Here is a 20728-nt window from a genome sequence, read left to right on the forward strand (position 1 = left end):
CCAGGCTGGGCTGGGCCCAAAGCACCAAACTGTGCCCATAGCCATGCTTACCAGTTTTTGAAGGGGTCATGCCATCTCCACACTGAAATACAAGAGCAACTAGCATTAGCCTTTTTATAGGTATATTCTGTCAACCTGTTTTCCTTAACAACCATGACATATTTCCATTTAAAGCAGTATTAGGATATTAGGCATTAGGATGTGCTCTGTAATAGCTGAATAGGTTTAGGTGAAACAATATATTTTTGTTAACATTTTCCCCACCCACTGGTGCATAGTGATGTAACCAAAAAGCAGAAGACATTTTAGAGATGGGCAAAAAAGCACTACAGTTCAGTGAAAGACTATAGGAAAGATTAGCTTGTACAATGGCATTCCAGCAAAGGTTTTTTTTTTGGATATGTTTATAAGCTAAGATAGAACAAAAAGCAGGCAAAAAGTGCTACACTTCAGTCAAACAGCACAAGAAAAACAGAAACTGACATTTTAATGATGTGTATTTGCACTTAATGTGACCAGGGATATGAAACCACAGGGTCAAAAGGGTCAATTATGCTTTCAGGTTGAGTTTTAGGCCAGAGCACAAATAAAAACACTGGTGTTTAATTATTCTGAAAAGAATGTTCCTAATTTTCTCCCTCACCAGAAAAAAGGTCTTCAAAAAGAAAGTAAAAAGAAAGAAAATCTGAATAATTGAAGAACATTCTAGATTCACCCAACAAACGTTTTGGTTCTATAAACACACACACACACACACACACACACACACACACACACACACACAACGATCAGCAGTAACGAAATGAGACCTACATAAATGAGTGCATTTTAAGATAATCAGAACTCAAGATTAGCCTCTACAGGACTACAGCTGCCATTTATCAAAACACATCACATTGACACCAAAACAGATGAACAGAATGTGTGTTTGGCTTCAGTCTAGCCTTATTAGAACATGTTTGAAAGCAGAACATTTCTTTTGAAAACTACAGACCTACTTTGGGGATAGTTGAGCACAATTGTTTAGGAAACTGAAGTGGTTTATGCGAATGCTTCGTTGCTAGACGAATCCTTAAATTCCAAATCAGGAAGAAAAGTTCTGAAAGTGTGGCAACAAAATAATGTCAAGCCTGACTAATGTATTAATGACCAAAAGTAACTGTAGGTCCAAAAATGGTCACCCAAAAATGGGCTTTTTTAAAAAAAAAAGTCACCCAAAAACCTCAAATCAAGACAAGAGTGTGCAGGATTTTTAAACAATAGTATTTAATGATCATTGCCATTTCTGCCCTGTACCCCAATAACTATTCCCCACCCCCCCGAAAAGTCCTCTTCCCCACACAGTAAACAATCAGGACCAGGAATTAGCTAAACAGACCTAAATAAATATGAGCATGTGGGTATGAGTGTGTGTGCGAGCACGCAAGTGTGAGAGAAACAGCTTAAAATAATGGAAAAGAAAAAAAACCAAAAAAAAAAACCAAACTTAATCTCAAGTTTAAAATTTAATTTTTCCCAATTTTAAAACATTAAATGGAACATACTTGGGGCCACTGGTTCGTTTCACTAAACCGTCTACAATAAACCTTTCTAAAACAGCTTTTCTTCAAACCATTTAAAAAAAAAAAAAAAAAAAAAAAAACCCTAAATCAAGTCAAACAGCACCACCTTTTGGTAGAGCTAAGCTTTGGTCACAGAGGAGGAGGGAAGGAAGAAAGATTGACCAACATGCCGCAAAAGAAGTTAGTTGATCAAGCTATTAAGACTTCACCTTTACACTTCGATTTTAAAAACATTTGAAAAGCAAAATTTTCATGAATTATTGTCACCGTTGTAACATTTTGCACTACTGAAATGGGCGAAAATGTTCATGACTAATGTAAGTTCTACGTAATTTTGGACAATTTCTCTGGGTTCGTTTAACATAAAATGCGAATGCTAAAAAAATTGACAAGGTTTTCATAAGACAGCGACAGTTTCCTTGTATGATGGGGTTCCAGCAAAGGGGTTTTTTGGATATGGCTATAAGCTAAACAAGAAGAACACAAAAAAGGAGTGGGGTGTAGGGCAGGAGTGAGCGCTGGGCGAGCAGAGTATCTCCTCAAGTCCAGAATCTGTTGCACTTACACAGAAGACACTAAAGTAGGAGTGAGGGGGCTTCTCGCATAATGTCAGGAATTTACCTTCAAACAAACTGAAGACAACCTCTTCACTGAAAATATGCATGTGTGTGTATAATGTATCTGTGTGTTGTGGGGTGCAGGGCATGCATCAGTCCATGTCATCTGCCCAAGCAGTTGCAACTCTGTCCTCTTCTGCTCCATTCTATCCATTTCTATTCGTAGCATGAAAACACCAGCTCTTACAAATTCTCTTTCTTTCTCTCTCACTCCAAGGGTGCTTTCCGTCATACCCCTCCCCACATTACAAGCATTGAAATGCTGGGGAGAGGAAGAGGAGCAGAGGGGACAGACATCTTTTTGTCCAGCCCTCCATCCCTCTTTTCTCTTCCTCCTGCTCTCCCTCTGTAGGCAGAGGCAGATGCTCCTCTACCTAGGGCACTTCAGAGCTGGGTGGGGCGAATACAAAGCCCCACTCTCTCCGATTCAAATCAGACAGGCGTAGATGGATGGAGCTCTCAGTTTGAGGCGCTGCTGCTGGAGGAGCTGGAGGTGGAGGCGATGGCCGTGTTGGAGTTGCCAGTTGTGGCCACTGATTTGCGGATGTGGGGGAGCAGGAAGGGGTCACTGGCCAGCTGATGGACATCAATACGGTCCTCCTTACGGTAGACCAGACACCGACGAATGAAGGCCTGGAAGGATAATTTGATATATACACAGACAATTGAGAATATAAATAAAATTAAATATACATAACTAATATAATGATATTATTAAAAAGGTGGTATGTAGGTATTTCTACCTACAGAAGTAATTCTATGGAGAACACAAGTGATGTGACAGAATGAAAGATGACTGGCATTAGCTGATTAACATTGAAATATTATGATGGGGGAAAAAAATGCATAATTTCATACATACATAATTTCTGTGTTCCATTCACCCATAAACTTTAAACAGAGATTTGCTTAAAAGATTTAAAGAGGTCCACACTAGCAGTATGTAGTATGACCAAAACATGTAGCACAGTATAGTTCAAATTTCTAATGTCTCTTCAGTTTATATCATAGTCCCCATTTTAGATGCTTAAGTAAACCTATTTCAGCGGGTTTAACAGTGGCTAATTATACCAGGATCAGTAAGAAACATTAAGATCTAAAGTATGACTGAAATATATTTTACTTTGCAAAACAACAAATTAAACAAAACTGAACGATATATAGACAAATCTACGCAAACATTACTTTTTAACACAAGACTGTGGGCCCAGCAAAAAGATGTAAAGAAAAAAAAATTTTAAATTAATACCGGCACTATACAGGCATCTGAAAGTAACAGTGGCATCATTTAAAGTGCAAAGAGCAATTCAAATGTTCAATAAACTTCATATTCGGCAGCAGACCAAGTCAGTTTCTCAGGTGGTGTGAGGAAAAATTTTTTTTAATTAAATACACAAATCACTAACAATCACTTAGTTGCCCATGTTGGGCTTAGGCCAACTCCAAGTGACTGGCTTTGTCCTTAAGACCATTGCCTCAATAGCAAAATGGACTACACCAGATTTAAAGAACTACACAGCAGAAAGTTATTTGCTGTGTTTTCATTTCCATTTGAAATGTGACAAAAAAAAAAAAAAAACATAAGTCTCTCACAGAGTAAAAACAATATATTAAGCAATGTTTAAAAACAAAAAAAACATGCAAGCTAAAAATAAAATAGAAAACATGTTTAAGGGTGTTTTCCAGGGGCTGCCAAATAACAGGGGATGGGACTGATAATCATGACTTGTCAACAAGAAACCACTGTGCTATTTATTTTTGGATATTGGCCAGACCCATTAATTACATTGTGTTGTAATTTATTTATTTATATAATTAAATAAATAAAATATATAGAGATGGGGGGGGGGGGGGGAAGCTGTACCTTGGCCTCAGGTGAAACTCCAGGTTTGGGAGGGAACTGCACCTCAGTGGCTTTGAGTATAGTGTTCTCCTGTAGGATATCCTGCTGTGACTGATTATGACCAAAGGGCTATAAGAGTAAAGGAAACAAGAGAAGGCAATCCAAGGTATTTCAGTGGAATGCTGGATGTAATAGAATGTAAACAAATTACATTAAAAGACTCCAGTGAACAGTAACTGAGGATTTGTTTTGAATTGCTGAGGATTTATTCTAAGAAACTGGATAGCATCTAGAATTAATCTCGGGGGATGACAGAACTGTACCACACAATTTCTAGAATTACAGTCTAACTGAGCTATTAGGAAAAGCATATCTCCAAGTGAAACACTTCATTATATTATGGCCAAAGTGAGAGCCTTATGGACTTGAGGGAAAAGCTTTCCCCTTAAATATACACTACCTTTTTCCCATAGAGGCACTGGTAGAAGATCACTCCAACTGACCACACATCCACTTTGTTGGAGATCTTAGGCGGCTCCTTCCCTACCACAAAGCATTCGGGGGGCAAATACCTACAGGAAAGAGAGGGAGCATATTAGATGGCAGCTAATCTAGAACATTAGAAGGTGTGTTCCTGCTCAGTTTTTAAGGCCAGTATTTGAAACTCCACCCAAATTACTTGAATGACAACTGACATTACTTAATGACATGCAGAGGCTAACCATTCATGCATTATAGAGACTTATTCCAAGATAACGTAATAACAAAAAGAAGCATAATTACAGTCTACATCAGACACACATACCAGTAGGTCCCAGCTCCTTGCGAGGTGAGCTCCATGCCATCTACACCATAGTTATCATCGTCCATGATCTTGGACAAGCCGAAGTCTGTAATCTTTATCTCCCCGCATGCTGTGCCATTCACCAGTAGGATGTTACCTAAAGAAGGAAAGAGTCGTGGGTCATAAGGTCTGTTTGGGTTACTGTGAAGCACAGTGATTACTTCTAACAAGGTCAGCCTCAAAGATTTAAGACAAGTCTGCCAACTCAGTAGATCGTTTCTTGTGACTATGATGGCAGCAGTCTCCATTTTAAGCAAGTCTGTTTTTCTAATGTCTGGAAGAAAAACTGAATGATGTATACTCTGCTGCCATCTACAGGTTGCAATGCAGTGAAACTAGGTTTCTCCATCACACTTGCTAAGGTTATTTTATCCCAAGTATCGTAGACATGACCTAAATTGACATTATCCATGTGTGGCTGCAAGGCATGTTTTCACAGGTTAACAAGTGGATTAAATGTCTGTAGTGTGGAACTATTTTAAAGTGGAAATGAAGAGTCTAACAGCCACCTGTAATGGCTTGCAATGCCAGTGTTTTGTCTGTGACAAAGCCAGTCAAGTGTAATCAAAAAGAGGGTTAAACTAGATGAATGACAATCTTCAGTGCACAGCTCTATACACTAACAGTAGCAATACATGGAAAGCCAAGATGGGTGCAAACGTTAGACAAACTTGAAATACAGAGGCAGCATATTCAAGACACTTTGCACATACAAACAGAAGAGTAGACAAATGTATACATACAATTGCTCTGGTCACAATGAACCTTGTGGCCAGAATTACAGAAACATGTGTATACTTCATATTTATAATGAACAAACATGCTTCAGTACCAAAAAAAACAGTCAATCCACTCACTCTATGCTCTACAGAACATCAGAACCTTCTGAATTCAACTATGAACTTTGTTTTTGTAGTCGTCACTACTGCCACTGGCATTAAAGACATATCTTATAGCTGTAGTTATCAACAAAAACGACTGGACCATGACTGTCAGCAGATACTCAATATTACACGAGGGCCAAAAATGCTTGGATTAAGCCCTCTAGCAGAAATACCTTTGGAATCACAAGTGTATCTGTGTTGTACCTGGTTTAAGGTCATAGTGGATAATTGGTGGGCGGATCTCATTCAGGTATTTGAGGGCGTTGACAACTTGCATGATGATAGACCGGCCTTCTTTTTCAGACATTAACTTGTGCTGCTTCAGGTAGAAATCCAGATCGTTGCCCTCACAGTACTCCAGAACTGTGCAGAATCTATACACAAACAAATCCACTATTTCTGCTTTTCAGACAATTTAGGATAGACAGAAATCAATGTTAAATTGCATTCTATATCAGCTATTGCAGTTACAAACAGAGTCTCAAGCAAGCAGTTAAAAAGAATTTCTTACGAGTCAGTGTCCAGCGAGAAGTAGTCGTAAAGTTTGACAATTCTGGGATGGTCCAGCTCCTTGTGGATGCGGTATTCTCGGCAGGCGTGTCTGAAACAGTCAGTATAGAATGTTTAAAAACCTCCTCAGACAGACTTAAAGGCACAGGCAGTGTGCACCTAACTAGTGAACATAAGCGCATGACTAAATGCACATTTGATGCATTCCTAAAATGCACTGCGCACATTTTAAAAACCAACTATAACGCCATTGTGGTTTCTTTGAATTACAAGAAAAGGGGGAAGAAAAAAAAAAAAAAAAAAAAAAAAGATTCAAGCTTTGTAACATAAAAATGGCATCCTACTTGTGGTAGTTCTCTTTCTTCTCATCTCTCCAGTTTTTATTTAGCTGATGGATTTTTACAGCCACATATCTTTGCTCTGTCAAGTCAAAGGCCTGGAGGAATTGGAGACAGAAAAAACAGAGAAAAAGAATATTATTACATAATCTAGTGAGTCCTAAGCATCAAACGCAATACACCCACTACATACACACCACACAGAAAATTCAGACATGCTTGGTAAGTAAGTAAGTAAGTAAGTAAGTAAGTAAGTAAATAAATACCACCTTATAAACATTTAAAAAAAAAAAAAAGACAAGCATGACAAAAACCTGGAAAGAATGTCTCGCCCACCCTAGATTCTTTGAAAAGCTCCCCTACCTTGTATACTTCACTGAACCCTCCTCTGCCTAGCAGGTGCAGCAGTAGGTAGCGGTCATTCAGCGTGGGGTGATCTTTGAACCTGACACAGAAATCAAAACAATAACTTCAGCTTTGGCACTTCAAAGTTAAACCAGCAGGATCTCCAAATTATCAGATGCGTCATTCAGCAAAGCCCGTGCAACTCTAAAAACAGCTTAATTAAAACAGGCAACAAAGAAAAGCAGTGTTTGCCCTAACAAACAACAAACCCCTCTGAACATAGCTACGATGGAACAGCAGAAAGAAACGAACATACTGAGAGTTATCTTCGTTGTGTATTCTCTTGAGTTCTCGGATGTGAAGATTACGCACTCGCTCCAACCGTTCCAATTCAACCTGAATCTCAGCCTCCTCCTACACAAATATACACATTGTATATCATTTTAGCTAAAAGCAGACACCATCAAGACTAACAGATTAAAAATAAACAAAAAGCAAGTAAACACCAGCTTAGTATTTGCTTACTACGTACCTTTTTTAAGTGGCCAAGTCTCAATTTGAAAATCTCTTCTTGCTCATGATATTCTGCTAGTGATAACCTGTCAGCATAAGAAAAGCATATTACAGTTCAAAAACATAAGCCAAATATGCCAAATAATGCAAAGATGCAGGTAGTGCCTCATTCTCTCTACTCACATCTCATTCTCTGCCCCATTGCTCTTGTTCTTGCGTTTGTTGGGCTCCAGACTGGGGGGTGGGGTCTGGGACACACTGGGAGGTTTCTTCTTAGCCAGGAGTTTCCTCTGCCTCTCAATGTCCTCTCTCTGAGAGTTCACCCTCTCCTGCTGCCTACACGCATACAAACACAGAGGATGAGGGAACAGATGAACCCACACAAAAGAAATCCAGGAAACACTGATCAGCCCATAAAAGTGAAGGACCACAACAATGCCTCCACGGACAGCAATGCAATGCCATGGGCAGCAAGAGCATTACTGGGTAAACTGGAAAGACTGGACACTGGCGGGGGGCTATATTCCAATCCTGTAGTGCTATTCATGTAATGTTGTGTGAACATGCAAACATTATACTATGTACTATGGTATCACATGCCATGACTGGCTGATCCAAAAGTACTTACCACATAGTCTCCAAATACCTAAAAACTATTCTAAAGGAAATACTGATTGTTTTCATGGCTCCTGTCACATTAAAGTCAAATGTATCTGAAGTTTCTCAGCAATCTGAAATGCACTCAACTCTAACAAGGGGGGGGGCCTTTTTCTTGGACGTCCGAAGTTTTAAACTGGAACTCCAATCAAACACCACAGCTGAGAGCATTATTCAGTCAGGTTTTCTGTGCTTTATCGCAATTGATAATTAGCAAATGCCGTTACTGACCGTCAGATCAGTGTAAAAATGCTCTGCCTCTCATAAATGGCCAAATAAAGGTTATGCATATAAGCATAAACCTGTCTGCCAGAAGGCATAGGAGCCTAGCTGTTGGCTACATTAAAGCATTTAACATTACATTATATCCTTCAGCATAGCCCTAGATTAACGAAAAAAAGCACTTATTTGAATATATAAATAACTATTTGTAGAGGTTCTGGTTTAAAATCTATAGATATTAAGCTAAAACACAATAATAAGGAGCTTTACCGAAGCTAAAATGACGACATACAAACCAGCAATGGGCTACTGAATTTGAATTAAAGAACCTGAAAGACAGTCAGAGAGGTTACATGGAGGTAGTCTCGTTTCCACAGCAGGGAGACATGCACAGGATCTTAAAAATTTACTGGACCATATCTCTGACAGGATATTAATTTACTGGTCTTGTCACTTTTACTGTTTTAATTCCTTAATTAGGGTTGATCACTACACCACAACGCTAGCCAGAACAAGTATGACTTTTAAGCCCCTATTGAGCTTGCATACCATATCTTCCCCCAGCTTGTAGAGGTTTGGAATTCCTACAACAATCGGCAAACTGAGCAGAGTGCTCTGGACTGGCTAGATGTAACTTGTATACTTGAATTGAATTAAACATGTTTGTGTATTTATATTTATTCTTGCTTGTCTAATTTGTGAAGGTGTATACAAATTAGTCTTACTTGACTAGGTTCTGAAAGGCATAGCCATCGGTCCACTGCTCGGTGAAGGAGGCTCCATGTCGTACTGTGGTGAAGTGGCCCAACCGCAGCCGATCCTGCATGCTCTTATCTCTGCAAGCCATCTTTTCCTGCTTTGACTACACAACAAGCAAACAATTAATACAGGCTCTGGATTACATCAAAATCACCCACACTAAAGGAACTACGATGCACACACCTTCTCAATGAGCAGCTTCTTGCTCATGGTCACGCACTTATTGAGGCGTTCTTTACAGCGTTCCAGCATTCTCTGCTGCTCATCAATCTGTCTGCGCAAGTCACAATTCACCTGCAACACACAAAAACATCTCTAAATCAACACAGACAGGCTATGCATAAGTCAGAAATTAGAAGTGGTCCAAAGCAGTACTGGAGCTGGATAAAATATATAGACAGGGTTTTTACAGAGGTAACCAACCATCATATAAATAAGTAGTTCATGTTCAACATAGGAACCACTGAAGTACATCTTCGAGATAACTTTTCTTCCACATTTTCATTTCAGGTGCCATTGTAATATCTGGGCTATAGTACAAAAACTTCCTGAGCATATTGCGAATTTTAAAAGTACTTGTACAATACTGACAAAGTGGCATAAACAGCTATGCTATTTGGTAGGGGAGTTTAATTTATGTGACTGTAGTACATGGAACACTGAATTTTTAACTTAAACATTCAAAGCTTTCGACAGCTTTTTCAAAATGTAGCACTACTGTTTTGCCAGCGAACTGTCTGTTCCAAATTTAAACCCCAAAAAGGTTACATATCAGGATATGAAGCTCAGTAAATGTCTTCACCTCTAGCTCAGCATAATGTTTTTTTTTGGTGTGTGTGTGTTAGGGGGCTGTGTCGGTTGTGGTTTTACATACTGATTGTGGAACAGTGCTGACACTGCCATCCCTACCCTGAGCAGATCGTCAATGCGCCCTTCTTTCTTCTCCAGGTCAGAACTCTTGCTGCTTTCCAATGCAGCCAATTTCTCCAGAGTCAACTCCGACTAAGGGGAGAGAGCACGAGTGTATTGTTGCATCATCTCAGTGTATGCTGCATCATCTTTACCTATGTATGTTTTTAAAAAAATAAATAAATAAATACATACATAAAAATAACTAACCAAATAAATAAATAAAAAAGGACAGTGTGCGAGTGTGTGTGAGAGTTACCTGTGTTGCTCGGTGCTGCGTGTGTGTGAAGGCTGGTTTGATGGAACACGAGGAGTGAGAGTGGTCTGTGTTTGCTGAACCGAGAGAGGAGGGGCTTCCCTGCTGCACCTGTCAATCATATTTTCATTTATTACATTACAGTAATCACACGAACACTGCAAAAAGACAGTGATGGATGGGTAGATGCAGAGAGCAATGGCTGTAAAAAAGACAGGAAGAAGCAGAGCAGAGAGGGGGCGGGGGCAGGAAAGTGAAAGACAGAAAGCGAGCGCAGGTGACTCACTGCAGCAGGAGGGTTGGAGAGTGAGTGCTGGGGAGAAGAGCGCACAACAGGAGGAATACCACGCGCCGGACTAGTGCCAGTGCCAGTGCCACTACCCCCCGCAAACTAGAGAGAGAGAGAGAAGTAAAGAGAAATGATTAAAGGGTGAGTAGTTAGTATAAAGCCTGAGTAGTTAAAAGAAACCATGTTGCTGTATCCACATGTCGCTGTTCATACAATGCGGCTTATCCATTTAGAGAGCCCATATTCTACATTAAATAACATCCACCACCCCTCAGAATGAAACAGGATGTTTTGATACCATGCATTTAAGACTAAAATGAATGAGCTCAGCTCTGATTGGTTGTCCTGTATTGTACCTCATTCAGAAAGCAATCTAGGAACACTTGACAAACACTCAAGTTTCTTTTCTTGTAACTGAATAATTTTTTAATTGTTCAAAAACAGTGAAAATGTTGAATAAAATAAAAAACTGAGACTGGTAGTGTAGGTTTGGCCAATAGGCATGCCTGCCAGCTGCCCTGGCAAAAAAGGGACACCAGTTTTACAACCTAGGTCATCATTTTCAGCAGACAGGCACGCTTCAGTTATTACTGGTGAAATGTGATGCTTTCAGACAGCTGGGGTTCAGTAATTTCATTTACTTCCAGTGCAATGATTAAATCAATTAACAGGACCCAGAAAAACAAGATAATGGTCAGGTTAACTTGCTTTCTCTTAGCACTCCTTCCATAACCCTTTATTCATTCCATCTACGCTGCCACAACTGCAGACATAGGACTGCAGACACAGAGGACTGAGGAATGTCATAACCTTACTACTACTACATCCAAAATGTGAAGTATTGTTGTAAATAGCCAGATCAAAAATGATGTGAATAACCTGGTTATTAATTTTTGCCTTAAAACTCATTTCATAGTCAAGTGGCTTTGCAAGAACTACACTGTCGTAGGAATTCCTTTCATTCCCTTAAGTGGTTTTATCCATTAATTTCCTTTGAACTATTAGCATGCCATTGATAAATACTTCTGCAGCCTCTAATTTAAACATAAGAGGACTCTCCTCAGCTTTGGCTTACATGTTTTTAGAGATTTTTTGAGAACATATTCTTAATTCTGATTCTAGAGAAATGAGTAGTGGCGTTTTAACTATATGGCAAGATATTCACCTTTTGCAATAGAACCTACCTCAAAATAATCACTGATCTTGTGTCCTCGGCCTCCTGCCTTTGCTGGGGTGGGGGGGAGGAGGAGGAGAAAGGTCACAACATGCAAAGTGAATCTGGATGTGTCGGGACACAAACAGAGTTTTGAAATCTCTCAGCTACACTAATTCAGCCAATCATGTAATAATGGAGGACATAACAACAACCTGAATCTTTATAACTACACATCAACCATCTTCACAAATTCCAAAACACTTGAAGACAAAGTGTAGTGTCCTTGGCAGATGAAGAAAATGCACTACAGTTACTGCCGCAAGCAGAACAGATCCAAAAGCTGCCTACCTTGGCTGTCAAAGGGGTCTCCTTTCCTCTTACGTGTCCTCTGGTCATTAGACTTCTTCTCAGGTGTCTGAGAGACAAAGAGAGAGGGCAGGAGAGAGAGAAAGGGACAACAGCAAATCAATAACATGACTTCATTCCACAATCCTATTCATTCCAGGCGTTTCCATTAAAAAATAAAAAAAAAAAAAAAAAAAAAAAAAAAAAAAACACTGCTGCTCACCAAATCTGCAGACTAGACAGCAGCCTCCCCAGACTAAATAAAACAGAACAGTACTAATGTAACCCCATTACACATCCTCATCACTGCACACCATCCATCAGCCCTACCCTACTGCCCTTAAAACTTCAAACACTGCACCAAAAAAAAGGCTCTTGGCAAATCTATAACAGCTTTACACTTCAAAACTTTAACTACTACAACATTATACCATGCTGTTCAGCCTGACACCAATGTAAAGATATATGAACATGCATTTCATTGTACAGCCAATAGAATACATTAACAGAATGTATTCAAGCACTATGTTAATACAGGTAAGATTGTAGGCAAGGTTCTGAAGCTTAATTTAGGTATTGGGTAAACTTTTTTTCCTTTAATCTTTTTTGAGTACTTTCTGTAGGGATGGGCAATGTGGAAAAAAATAATCACAAATCATTTAGGAAAGTTTCACAATATCATAAATGTAGTTTCCTAAGTTACAGTATCAGTACCAGACGTATGGCGACAGGAAAGCTTAACTTCAGACTTGAACAAAGAGGATCTGATTGGGTCAATGGCTGTCAGTAGAAACTTTTTGGCGTTAGCTTGAGTTAAGCTGCACACTTCACATAAATGAAAATGTTTTCTTTCCAGAGTCACATTCATCCTTATTGTTTAGGAGTATTTCCTAAACAACCTTTGTAACCGATCTGCTAGACAATAAATGGCAGAAGAACAGAATAAAAAGTGTTTATTTCAAAGCAGTGGCTATATGAATCCAGACAATATAGAATCTGATGCTAGATTAGCGAAACACAGCAACAGTACTCAATTTTAAAAATGTGATGTGAACTAGCACGATTATTTCCTTTTACTCAGTGATTCACATTATGCAACAATAATGGGTCTAATTTTTCTCTCCTGAACCTCTGGTATTGTCAGAATTTCATCTCCCAACAAAAATGGAGCAACTTTTATGGGAGCCCTCTAAATAAATGTGCATAACAAATATCATGACATTTGGTAGTACAGTTCTATAGATACTGAACTGTTTTATTCCAGAACCTTTAAAGCTTCATTCCTACATTTCCCAGAGTTCATTTTCTCCATGGTGGAGTGTCTAATAGCACTGCCAGACACAGTCTATGCCCTCGTTCTACTGCAAGTTTAGTTAGGATCTCCGTTTTCTGTAGAAATAATGCTAATGTGTGCAGGAACAAAAGCTAATCGTTATCACACACCACTGGGAAAACAAAGAAGCCACGGTCAAAAAGCCAGAAGACGTCAAGAAGGATTTAAAGGTTTGGATTTTTCTGGACCCTCGGCAGAAAGAGAAAACTCGAGTTGAGGTAGGCGCAGTTATTACTGACAGCCATCACTGCTGTACCTGCTACAAAGAGTACTTGCTTGACAATGTTCTGCTCTTCCGAAGTGAACTTTATATGGCAGTTTGACAAACGACTCTAAAAATGTGAACACACTGCAAGATCATGATATCATAAAAATAGACACACAATCTTCTTCAACCACAAGTCGTGTTGCTGCAGTGATTCATGGGAGTTATTTTTGTTTGACACATGCACAAAGACTTTATTGGTCAATTTATTCCCTAGCATTTTCTCTGAAATGGCTTTGACAACAGAAATCATGTCACTGTCCACCCCCACAAGCAGCTAGCATGATGGCACCTTCTGACATTAAAGATCATCACCCAATGTGACGGTTTTCCTTTAAACATTTGCCACTTTAAAGTATTTTCTAAATCTCTCCAAGAAATCAGTTGGTTGCAATTACAGATGACATACACCCACAAAAATGCTTTGTGACCCATCTCTAACTTTATGCACAATAAATTACAGAAGTATATGAGAGAGAGCGAGAAAATGAGAGTGTGAGAGAGAGAGAGAGAGAGAGAGAGAAAAAAAAAAAAGTTAAACTAACCTCTAGCTCCTTATCACTCAGGGAGCCAACGCTACACAGACTCTGATTGGACGATTCGTTGTGCCCAGAACCCTATGAAGAGAGGGGAATAAATAAGTAAATAAACAAAGACAGAACTAACTTCAGACACAGACAAACAAGCTGCTGAGAACATCCTGTTTACAACTGCATTTCTCCATTTCTCTCTCTCTCTCTCTTCTACCTCTTCATAATTTCTTGAAATTTTCTCAATCCCTTCACACTCAAATGCACAAAGATGTTGAGTTCCAAAGTTGTACAGACAGAGAAAGATGGGGAGTGAAGAAGGGGGTGGAGCACAGAGGAAGTCTGTTCTGTAATTTTTCTTTCAGGACACTTTGAGCTCTGTGTTGAAGAAAAACATCGAGGGCCCCGTCCTGACGCACCTGACTTGCACTGCATGAGGTTGATGCAGACAAATGTTTCCACTGGGACTACACAATGATTCACAGTTTAATAGTCTCTGCAACATGGCTTCCCGCAACCTGACAAATCGTAAAAGCCCACAATTATCGGATTCTGCTTGGTGCTACAGCTGGGGCATCAAATTGGAGCAATCTTGTGTGCTCCAACAGTTTGATGAACTGCAGACATTCAAGCACTCTGAGAAAGGATGTTTATCAAATCCAAAAAAACGAAAGTCTTCAGGCATTCATTCCACTAAATTGTTCATCATAATTCCAGCTTTAATTATTCCATATCACACATCTCCATTTTTCCATGCTTAGGACAGCAAGAAGATTAAAGCTGCTAAGCCGACAGAGAAAGTGACTGTTCTGGATCTTAGTCAAAAAGGCTGCCTACATGCCACCTACAAACAGGGTTTCCAAAAGCTGGCTACAAAAAAAGAAAAGCAAACAGTTGTAGAGCTGCTTACTGATAAAAGTTCTGCAGATTAGCGATTCGCATGTGACATTTTGTCCCTGACGTGTGCAAGAATCAAATGGGATTCACTGCAGCTCACTTAATGACATGCCTGATCAAAATACTATGGGAATACCATTTAACAGAGCAAGTTATGTCTGCAGACCTTTGAAATTAAATGCACTCCACTTGCAGTTAACAGGCTGTATGATTAACTGCATAGCCTCACTTTGTGCAAGCGAAAGCATGGCAGATCAAGACATAAGGACAGCAGAAACATCAGCACCTGAACATAAAGTGGTTGCAAGGAGATCACTATGAAGTTGGACACATGTTTAGAGGGGAATTGGTGATTAACGTAAAGCAAGAGGGACAGACAATGGATGTTTCGGCTTTTCGGCTGTGTGCTGGCAGACCTTGGCAACTCCGACCCCAGTGAAGCGCGCCTCCAGCAGCTCCTGCCTCCGAGGATCCAAACTGTGCAGTTCCTCCATCATGACTGAGAGAGAGAGAGAGAGAGAGAGAGAGAGAGAGAGAGAGAGAGAGAGAGAGAGGTTTGCATCTGATTATGCAGCCATAGTGATGCTGACGGATTGATACCACAGTAATGTGTGTGACATGTTGAGTCATGTGTCACTGCATGTTTTTTCGAGACCTTTCTCAAAATTCATGAGTCTCTCCCTCTTTCACCCATACACCGAACATCCACAGGCTCCACTAAGCCTACAAGCATCGTCAAGAGTCATACGACTCCATATGACACGTACAGTTACCTAACAAACACACAAACCTGTATGAGCTTTAGTTAGTAAAACAAATCACAACATGGAGCTTTTCTCACAACATGAGCCAAGCACATCTAACATCGCAGCACAAAGCCCAATTCTTGTAAGCTGAGCCTCTATAACTTCATTAGGTCAGCACTAGGTTCAGGGAGGTGGCTGGAAGGGAAAAAAGATGCCACCCAACTAGCTGTCCAGGTTAGCTAACAACTAAACTAGCCAGCTAACTAGCTAGCTACCGAAGTATTCAATCATTATCCATGCAACAAAGTTACTTCCAGTTCAAATAATTGAAAATACAACAGAAAGTGTGAAACATTTGTCAATGCATCGCACTAATCCACAAAAATAAACTACGTATTTGCTGTGTGTTGACTATTTTAGGTATAATTTCGAGGCTATGTAGTTGGCTAGCCTAGCTAACCACCATGCTAGCTAGCTAGCAGACTGCTCTGAATCACCGTCCGTGTTCATGTGTCGAGCAAATATGAAAGAAAATCTCTCAGAAAACGTCTCCAACTTTTTCTTCTGATTTCTATCCTTACAGACCCTTGCTAGTGGGTTAGCTTAGTAGCTAGCAGGTCAGGTTGTTTGGGTTTGGCAGCATCATCCACACAACATTGTTAGCACTGATTGATGCAGGTTAACTAGATTCCTCACAAGTTTTTAACACTCAGCAAAGGCTGTATTTTTTACCTGAGGTGTTAATGGCGTTTTAACTCCTGAAGGGCTTGTTTTTTTGGTTTAATGTCCGAATGCTCTCCCCCCTTCTCCTTCTCCTTCTCCTTCTCCTCCTCCTCCTCCTCTTCTTCTTGACTCCAGTCTTGTCTTTCTCGACTAGCCCGACATTCCCAAGCAAGGCCTCGTCCAAATCCCCGCCTGTCCCCAGCGCTCAGTGGCCAGCAGCTCTGACTTCCAGCGGCAAGCGGAAGGCCGGGACACCTCCGACTCGAGGCCTCCACACGGTCAACCTCTTCCACTGGCCCTGCTGAAAAGCCACAGTCTATTAACCGATCAGGCTACGCTGCGCTCCTTTCTTCCTTACAAAGCGATGGCATGCTGCCCGGACGCAGCGTTCAGAGCGCATCCACCATCGCTCCGTTTTTCCCCCAGCGGAATAAATCTCGACCTCTCTCCTCCTTCACGTCTGTCTTCTCCGGGTCGGCTCCGAACCGGGCTCGACGCCTTGAGTGATGAAGCTGCACGTAAAGCCAGGCTCCGCGCTCTCATCTCTCGAGAACAGACCCGCCGCTGAAAAGCTCCCCGATCCGTTCCGTACCCGATCGTTCAGTCCAATCCGGATCGATTCGGTCCGGTTCTCATCTTTTACAATGTAAACAACTATCGGTAAATCTCACGTTCTCTCGTGAGATTGAGTACGCTTTTCAGCCGCTCGGCCACGCCCATTTCCACATTCCACAGTTCCATTCACGTTTTCTTAAAAGGGACATTTCTCAATATATTTGCATAATTAAATTAATCAGAAGTCTGACGCCTTACATGCTTCTAAAAGTTACCTCACAGAAAGTCATTACATGAAATGGTTACGAATATGCGTCCTGAGACACATAATCCAAATCAGATTTGGTCAGTAATCAAAATGCGCTTAAGCAATCAGGTAATGGGGAAACTCCGGGTCTACAGGAGTCAGACAAGAATCAGATTTCTGCTTTCCAACCAGTCAATAAACTCACAGAAGAAGACGTGGCGTAAATGTAGTGTAGACCACTTTGCTTGCAAGTATGAACATACATCATGTAGAAGATGAAGGATATTTAAATCCTTCATTTCGTCAAGCATGTAGTTGGTTTCAGCATCGCTCCAAAAGTGTTTTGCCGCATTTCGTGGCGCTTCTTGCTTAGTTCTGGTACCGCGGTCTGTTTTCACACATGCACATATTGAGAAATCAAAAGTAAGAGTTAACATGTACTAAGAAATCAGATTACTGAGCTAAAGTCCAGCTCTCTTTACTGAATTTCTTAATCTGATTTCTAGACCTTACTTTGAGCTAGGGAATCGGGTGTGCAGTTTATATGACCATTTGAATAATCAGATAACTGCAGAAATCCAAATATGATGGGTGCATGTAAGCAGACTGTTTTACAATAGTTTTGAGTTTTGGCTTAAAATCTATTTTTTAAAATGGTGGCAGAGGCGTATGTAGGGCTTTGTTAGGCAAAATAGTACCAACTCAGTATTTCAGGTTTAGCACTATTTTATCATTCTAAACATTATATCTAAAAACACAGATTACACATGTAGGTTCACTCACATTTTGAATAGTAAGTATATTATATATATATATATATATTTGCATTGTAGACATTGAGTGTGTTTACATGCACTTAATCTGATAACTGCAGAAAAGTTTATCAATAATTCTTTCAATGTATTTGCATGCAGTGAGTATTCAGATAATGGATAAACTCTGGGTCTATATCAGGAATAATAGGATTTCTACTTTGCAAATGGACAATGAACTCACAGAATTAGACATAATGTAAATGTAACGTAAAACTCATCGTCATGCTGCGGCTATTTTCTTTTTAAATCAAGTCATTTTAGCAGAAAATATTGTAGCATGTTCAAAATGTTCTGCATGTACATTTCAGAGTCCTATTTCTCTAGTATTTATTAGCTGGCTTGTTTTGAGAGGACCTATATCATGAAGGCATGAAGGTTAACCTCTGCTTTGTTGTTAGGTTAGGCTGTACTGAGCCAATTAACACTGACAGTTGAAAAAACAAGATGTAGTGAGGCTTAGAGTTCACTGTTAGACAAAACTCTCTTTATGCACAACGTGGCTGTGGCCAACTACAGCATGCTGATAAAGTGCAACTCTTTGTGCATAAACTGGGTCTTCTTTAATATTGGTGAATTCTATGATATAAATACATCATCTAGAAGACGAAGAATACTTAAATTCTTCATTTCGATAAACATGTCATCTCAACATCTCGCGGGTGATGTGTTGAACTCTGCTTGTTGTTTCAAGGACAATGGTCTGCTCTGGCACATGAGCAGACTGAGAAAAATAAAAGAAATCAGAGTAAGGGTATACATGGGCTGAAAAACCCCATTACTGACATAAAACTGAGATAAAACTGAGATTCAGCTGTGTGCATTATTTTTATCTAAGAAATCAGAGGATGCTATTTACATGAAACTGAATAATCAGATAATGAAAACCCAATTATGATGGAATTATTAAGTGCATGTAAACACTCACTGGGTGAGTAAGTAGGGACTGATCATGGTCTTGCTAGGCCCCCCTCTGCACACAGACACACATACATGTTATCTGTTCTCAATCTGAAGCTGTACGTTTGCACATTCCCCATGTTGGAGCGGTCAAGATCCGCTTGTAAACAAATGCACATATATTGGGACATGATGAGCTCTTATGAGTCAATCGGCCATAAGAAATGGCCACAATGTGCTCAAAGTCTCTCAGATTTCTTTAATCTGACAATTTGCTTACAAATTTCATTCTTTCTGAGGCGTCCCTGTAGCTTCCAGAGGTAGACAGAGTGCATATTTAAAAGTGATGGTTCTTCAAGTGTTCTTTAGTAAAAAAAAAAAAAAAAAAGTGGTTCTATACAGAACTATGAACACTCAAAGAACCATTTGCATGATCAAAGTATTTTTACATGATGAAAGCGTTCTTCAGCTTCATGGAGGATGTGTTGTAGTTGGTTCTATATAGCACCAAGAGTCAATACCTAACAGTACTGTTCATATGTGTAATAATAATAATTGTGCGCAATAACTCAGAGGTACAATAATGTGAACTGCCTTATACTACATGTTTAATATTTATTATCACAGTCACCACCACTTTACTGCATTTATAAGAACTTAAACATCGTGTACACATTGCAAATTTCTCTTTATCTTTGTTTTAAATTATTAAAGTGTTTATTCTTTTACATAAATAGTTGCAACTATAACAACTGCAGTTTCCCTCTGGGATCAATAAAGGATTCTGATTCTGATTCTGAAAAAGATTCTTCTGTTATTGTTCTAGCCCTGTGATGGACTGGTGACCTGTCCAGGGTGTATATTGCCTTCTGCCCAATGTCAGCTGGCATAGGCTCCAGCACCCCCCACATGACCCAGAAGGAGAAGCGGCTTAGAAGATGTGGATGTGTGTGTGTGTGTATTTTTGTTCTAGAAGATCCCTTTTTGGTGCCGTAAAAAGAGCCATTAATCACGCAAATGGTAGTTTGAGTGGATGGATATGTTTAGAACCACTTTACTTTACTAAAGAACCATTAAAGAACCATCGTTTTTGAGAGTGAAGCCCATCCTCAATTAAAGGTGGTGTTATTTTGCTAAAAGTAAATGAGGTCAAAGAAATTACTGATGTGCTGAGCAACTTAAAGAATGACTTTGGCACTTTTTAGATCATGTATCAGTAGAGGAACTGAAGTTTGTTTGGCTCTATCTTTCTCTTTTTGATGCACTCTGCTAACCCTGTACTATATTAGTTACAGCTGTCTGGTTTGTATAATTACTGCCTGCCCAGACAGCAGCTCGCTGCTCTTATGAAGCCGCTCAACCACTGAGAGAATCCGTGTGCTGATTCAGCAGTAGGTCCAGGTAAAGACAGATGTTCAGTGGTCAAGAAATAGCAAATCTTCTCTGAAGCTGGACACATACTACACCACTTTTCCTTACAGATTTTGAAAATGGACAACATCACACACACTTTCATCTGTTTGAGCCTTTATGCATGCACAAGTGTAGTAAAACTGCGAGCTGAGGATGAAGAGGAAGTTGAGATGCAGATATCACAGTCAGAGCAGCAGAATCATTTAACTACGAAGTGACTGCTGATTTGAAAATAAAAGTGATTATTTGTCTGAATTC

At 39.8% G+C, this 20728-nt stretch overlaps 1 protein-coding gene across 2 annotated transcripts; it reads right to left on the reverse strand.

The window, feature by feature from the left end:
* Positions 1-1492: 1492 nt before the first annotated feature.
* On the reverse strand, positions 1493-17209 carry tlk2 (tousled-like kinase 2). Of its 2 annotated transcripts, XM_017686166.2 has the most exons (21): positions 16553-17209; positions 15491-15573; positions 14193-14264; positions 12053-12119; positions 11733-11776; positions 10546-10650; positions 10263-10370; positions 10004-10096; positions 9278-9388; positions 9061-9197; positions 7640-7792; positions 7476-7542; positions 7260-7357; positions 6962-7043; positions 6605-6696; positions 6262-6351; positions 5955-6124; positions 4828-4963; positions 4483-4594; positions 4044-4151; positions 1493-2812 (listed from the first exon to the last, which is right to left on the reverse strand). In XM_017686166.2, exons 2-21 carry the CDS (start codon positions 15569-15571, stop codon positions 2639-2641), a joined length of 2100 nt encoding a protein of 699 aa, XP_017541655.1. In that variant the 5' UTR covers positions 15572-15573; positions 16553-17209; the 3' UTR covers positions 1493-2638. The 2 variants fall into 2 exon arrangements, with proteins under 2 accessions (XP_017541655.1, XP_017541662.1); XM_017686173.2 differs by lacking the exon at positions 10546-10650.
* Positions 17210-20728: the final 3519 nt, after the last annotated feature.

This window comes from Pygocentrus nattereri, chromosome 14, assembly GCF_015220715.1.
Source record: "Pygocentrus nattereri isolate fPygNat1 chromosome 14, fPygNat1.pri, whole genome shotgun sequence".
NCBI lineage: Eukaryota > Metazoa > Chordata > Actinopteri > Characiformes > Serrasalmidae > Pygocentrus > Pygocentrus nattereri.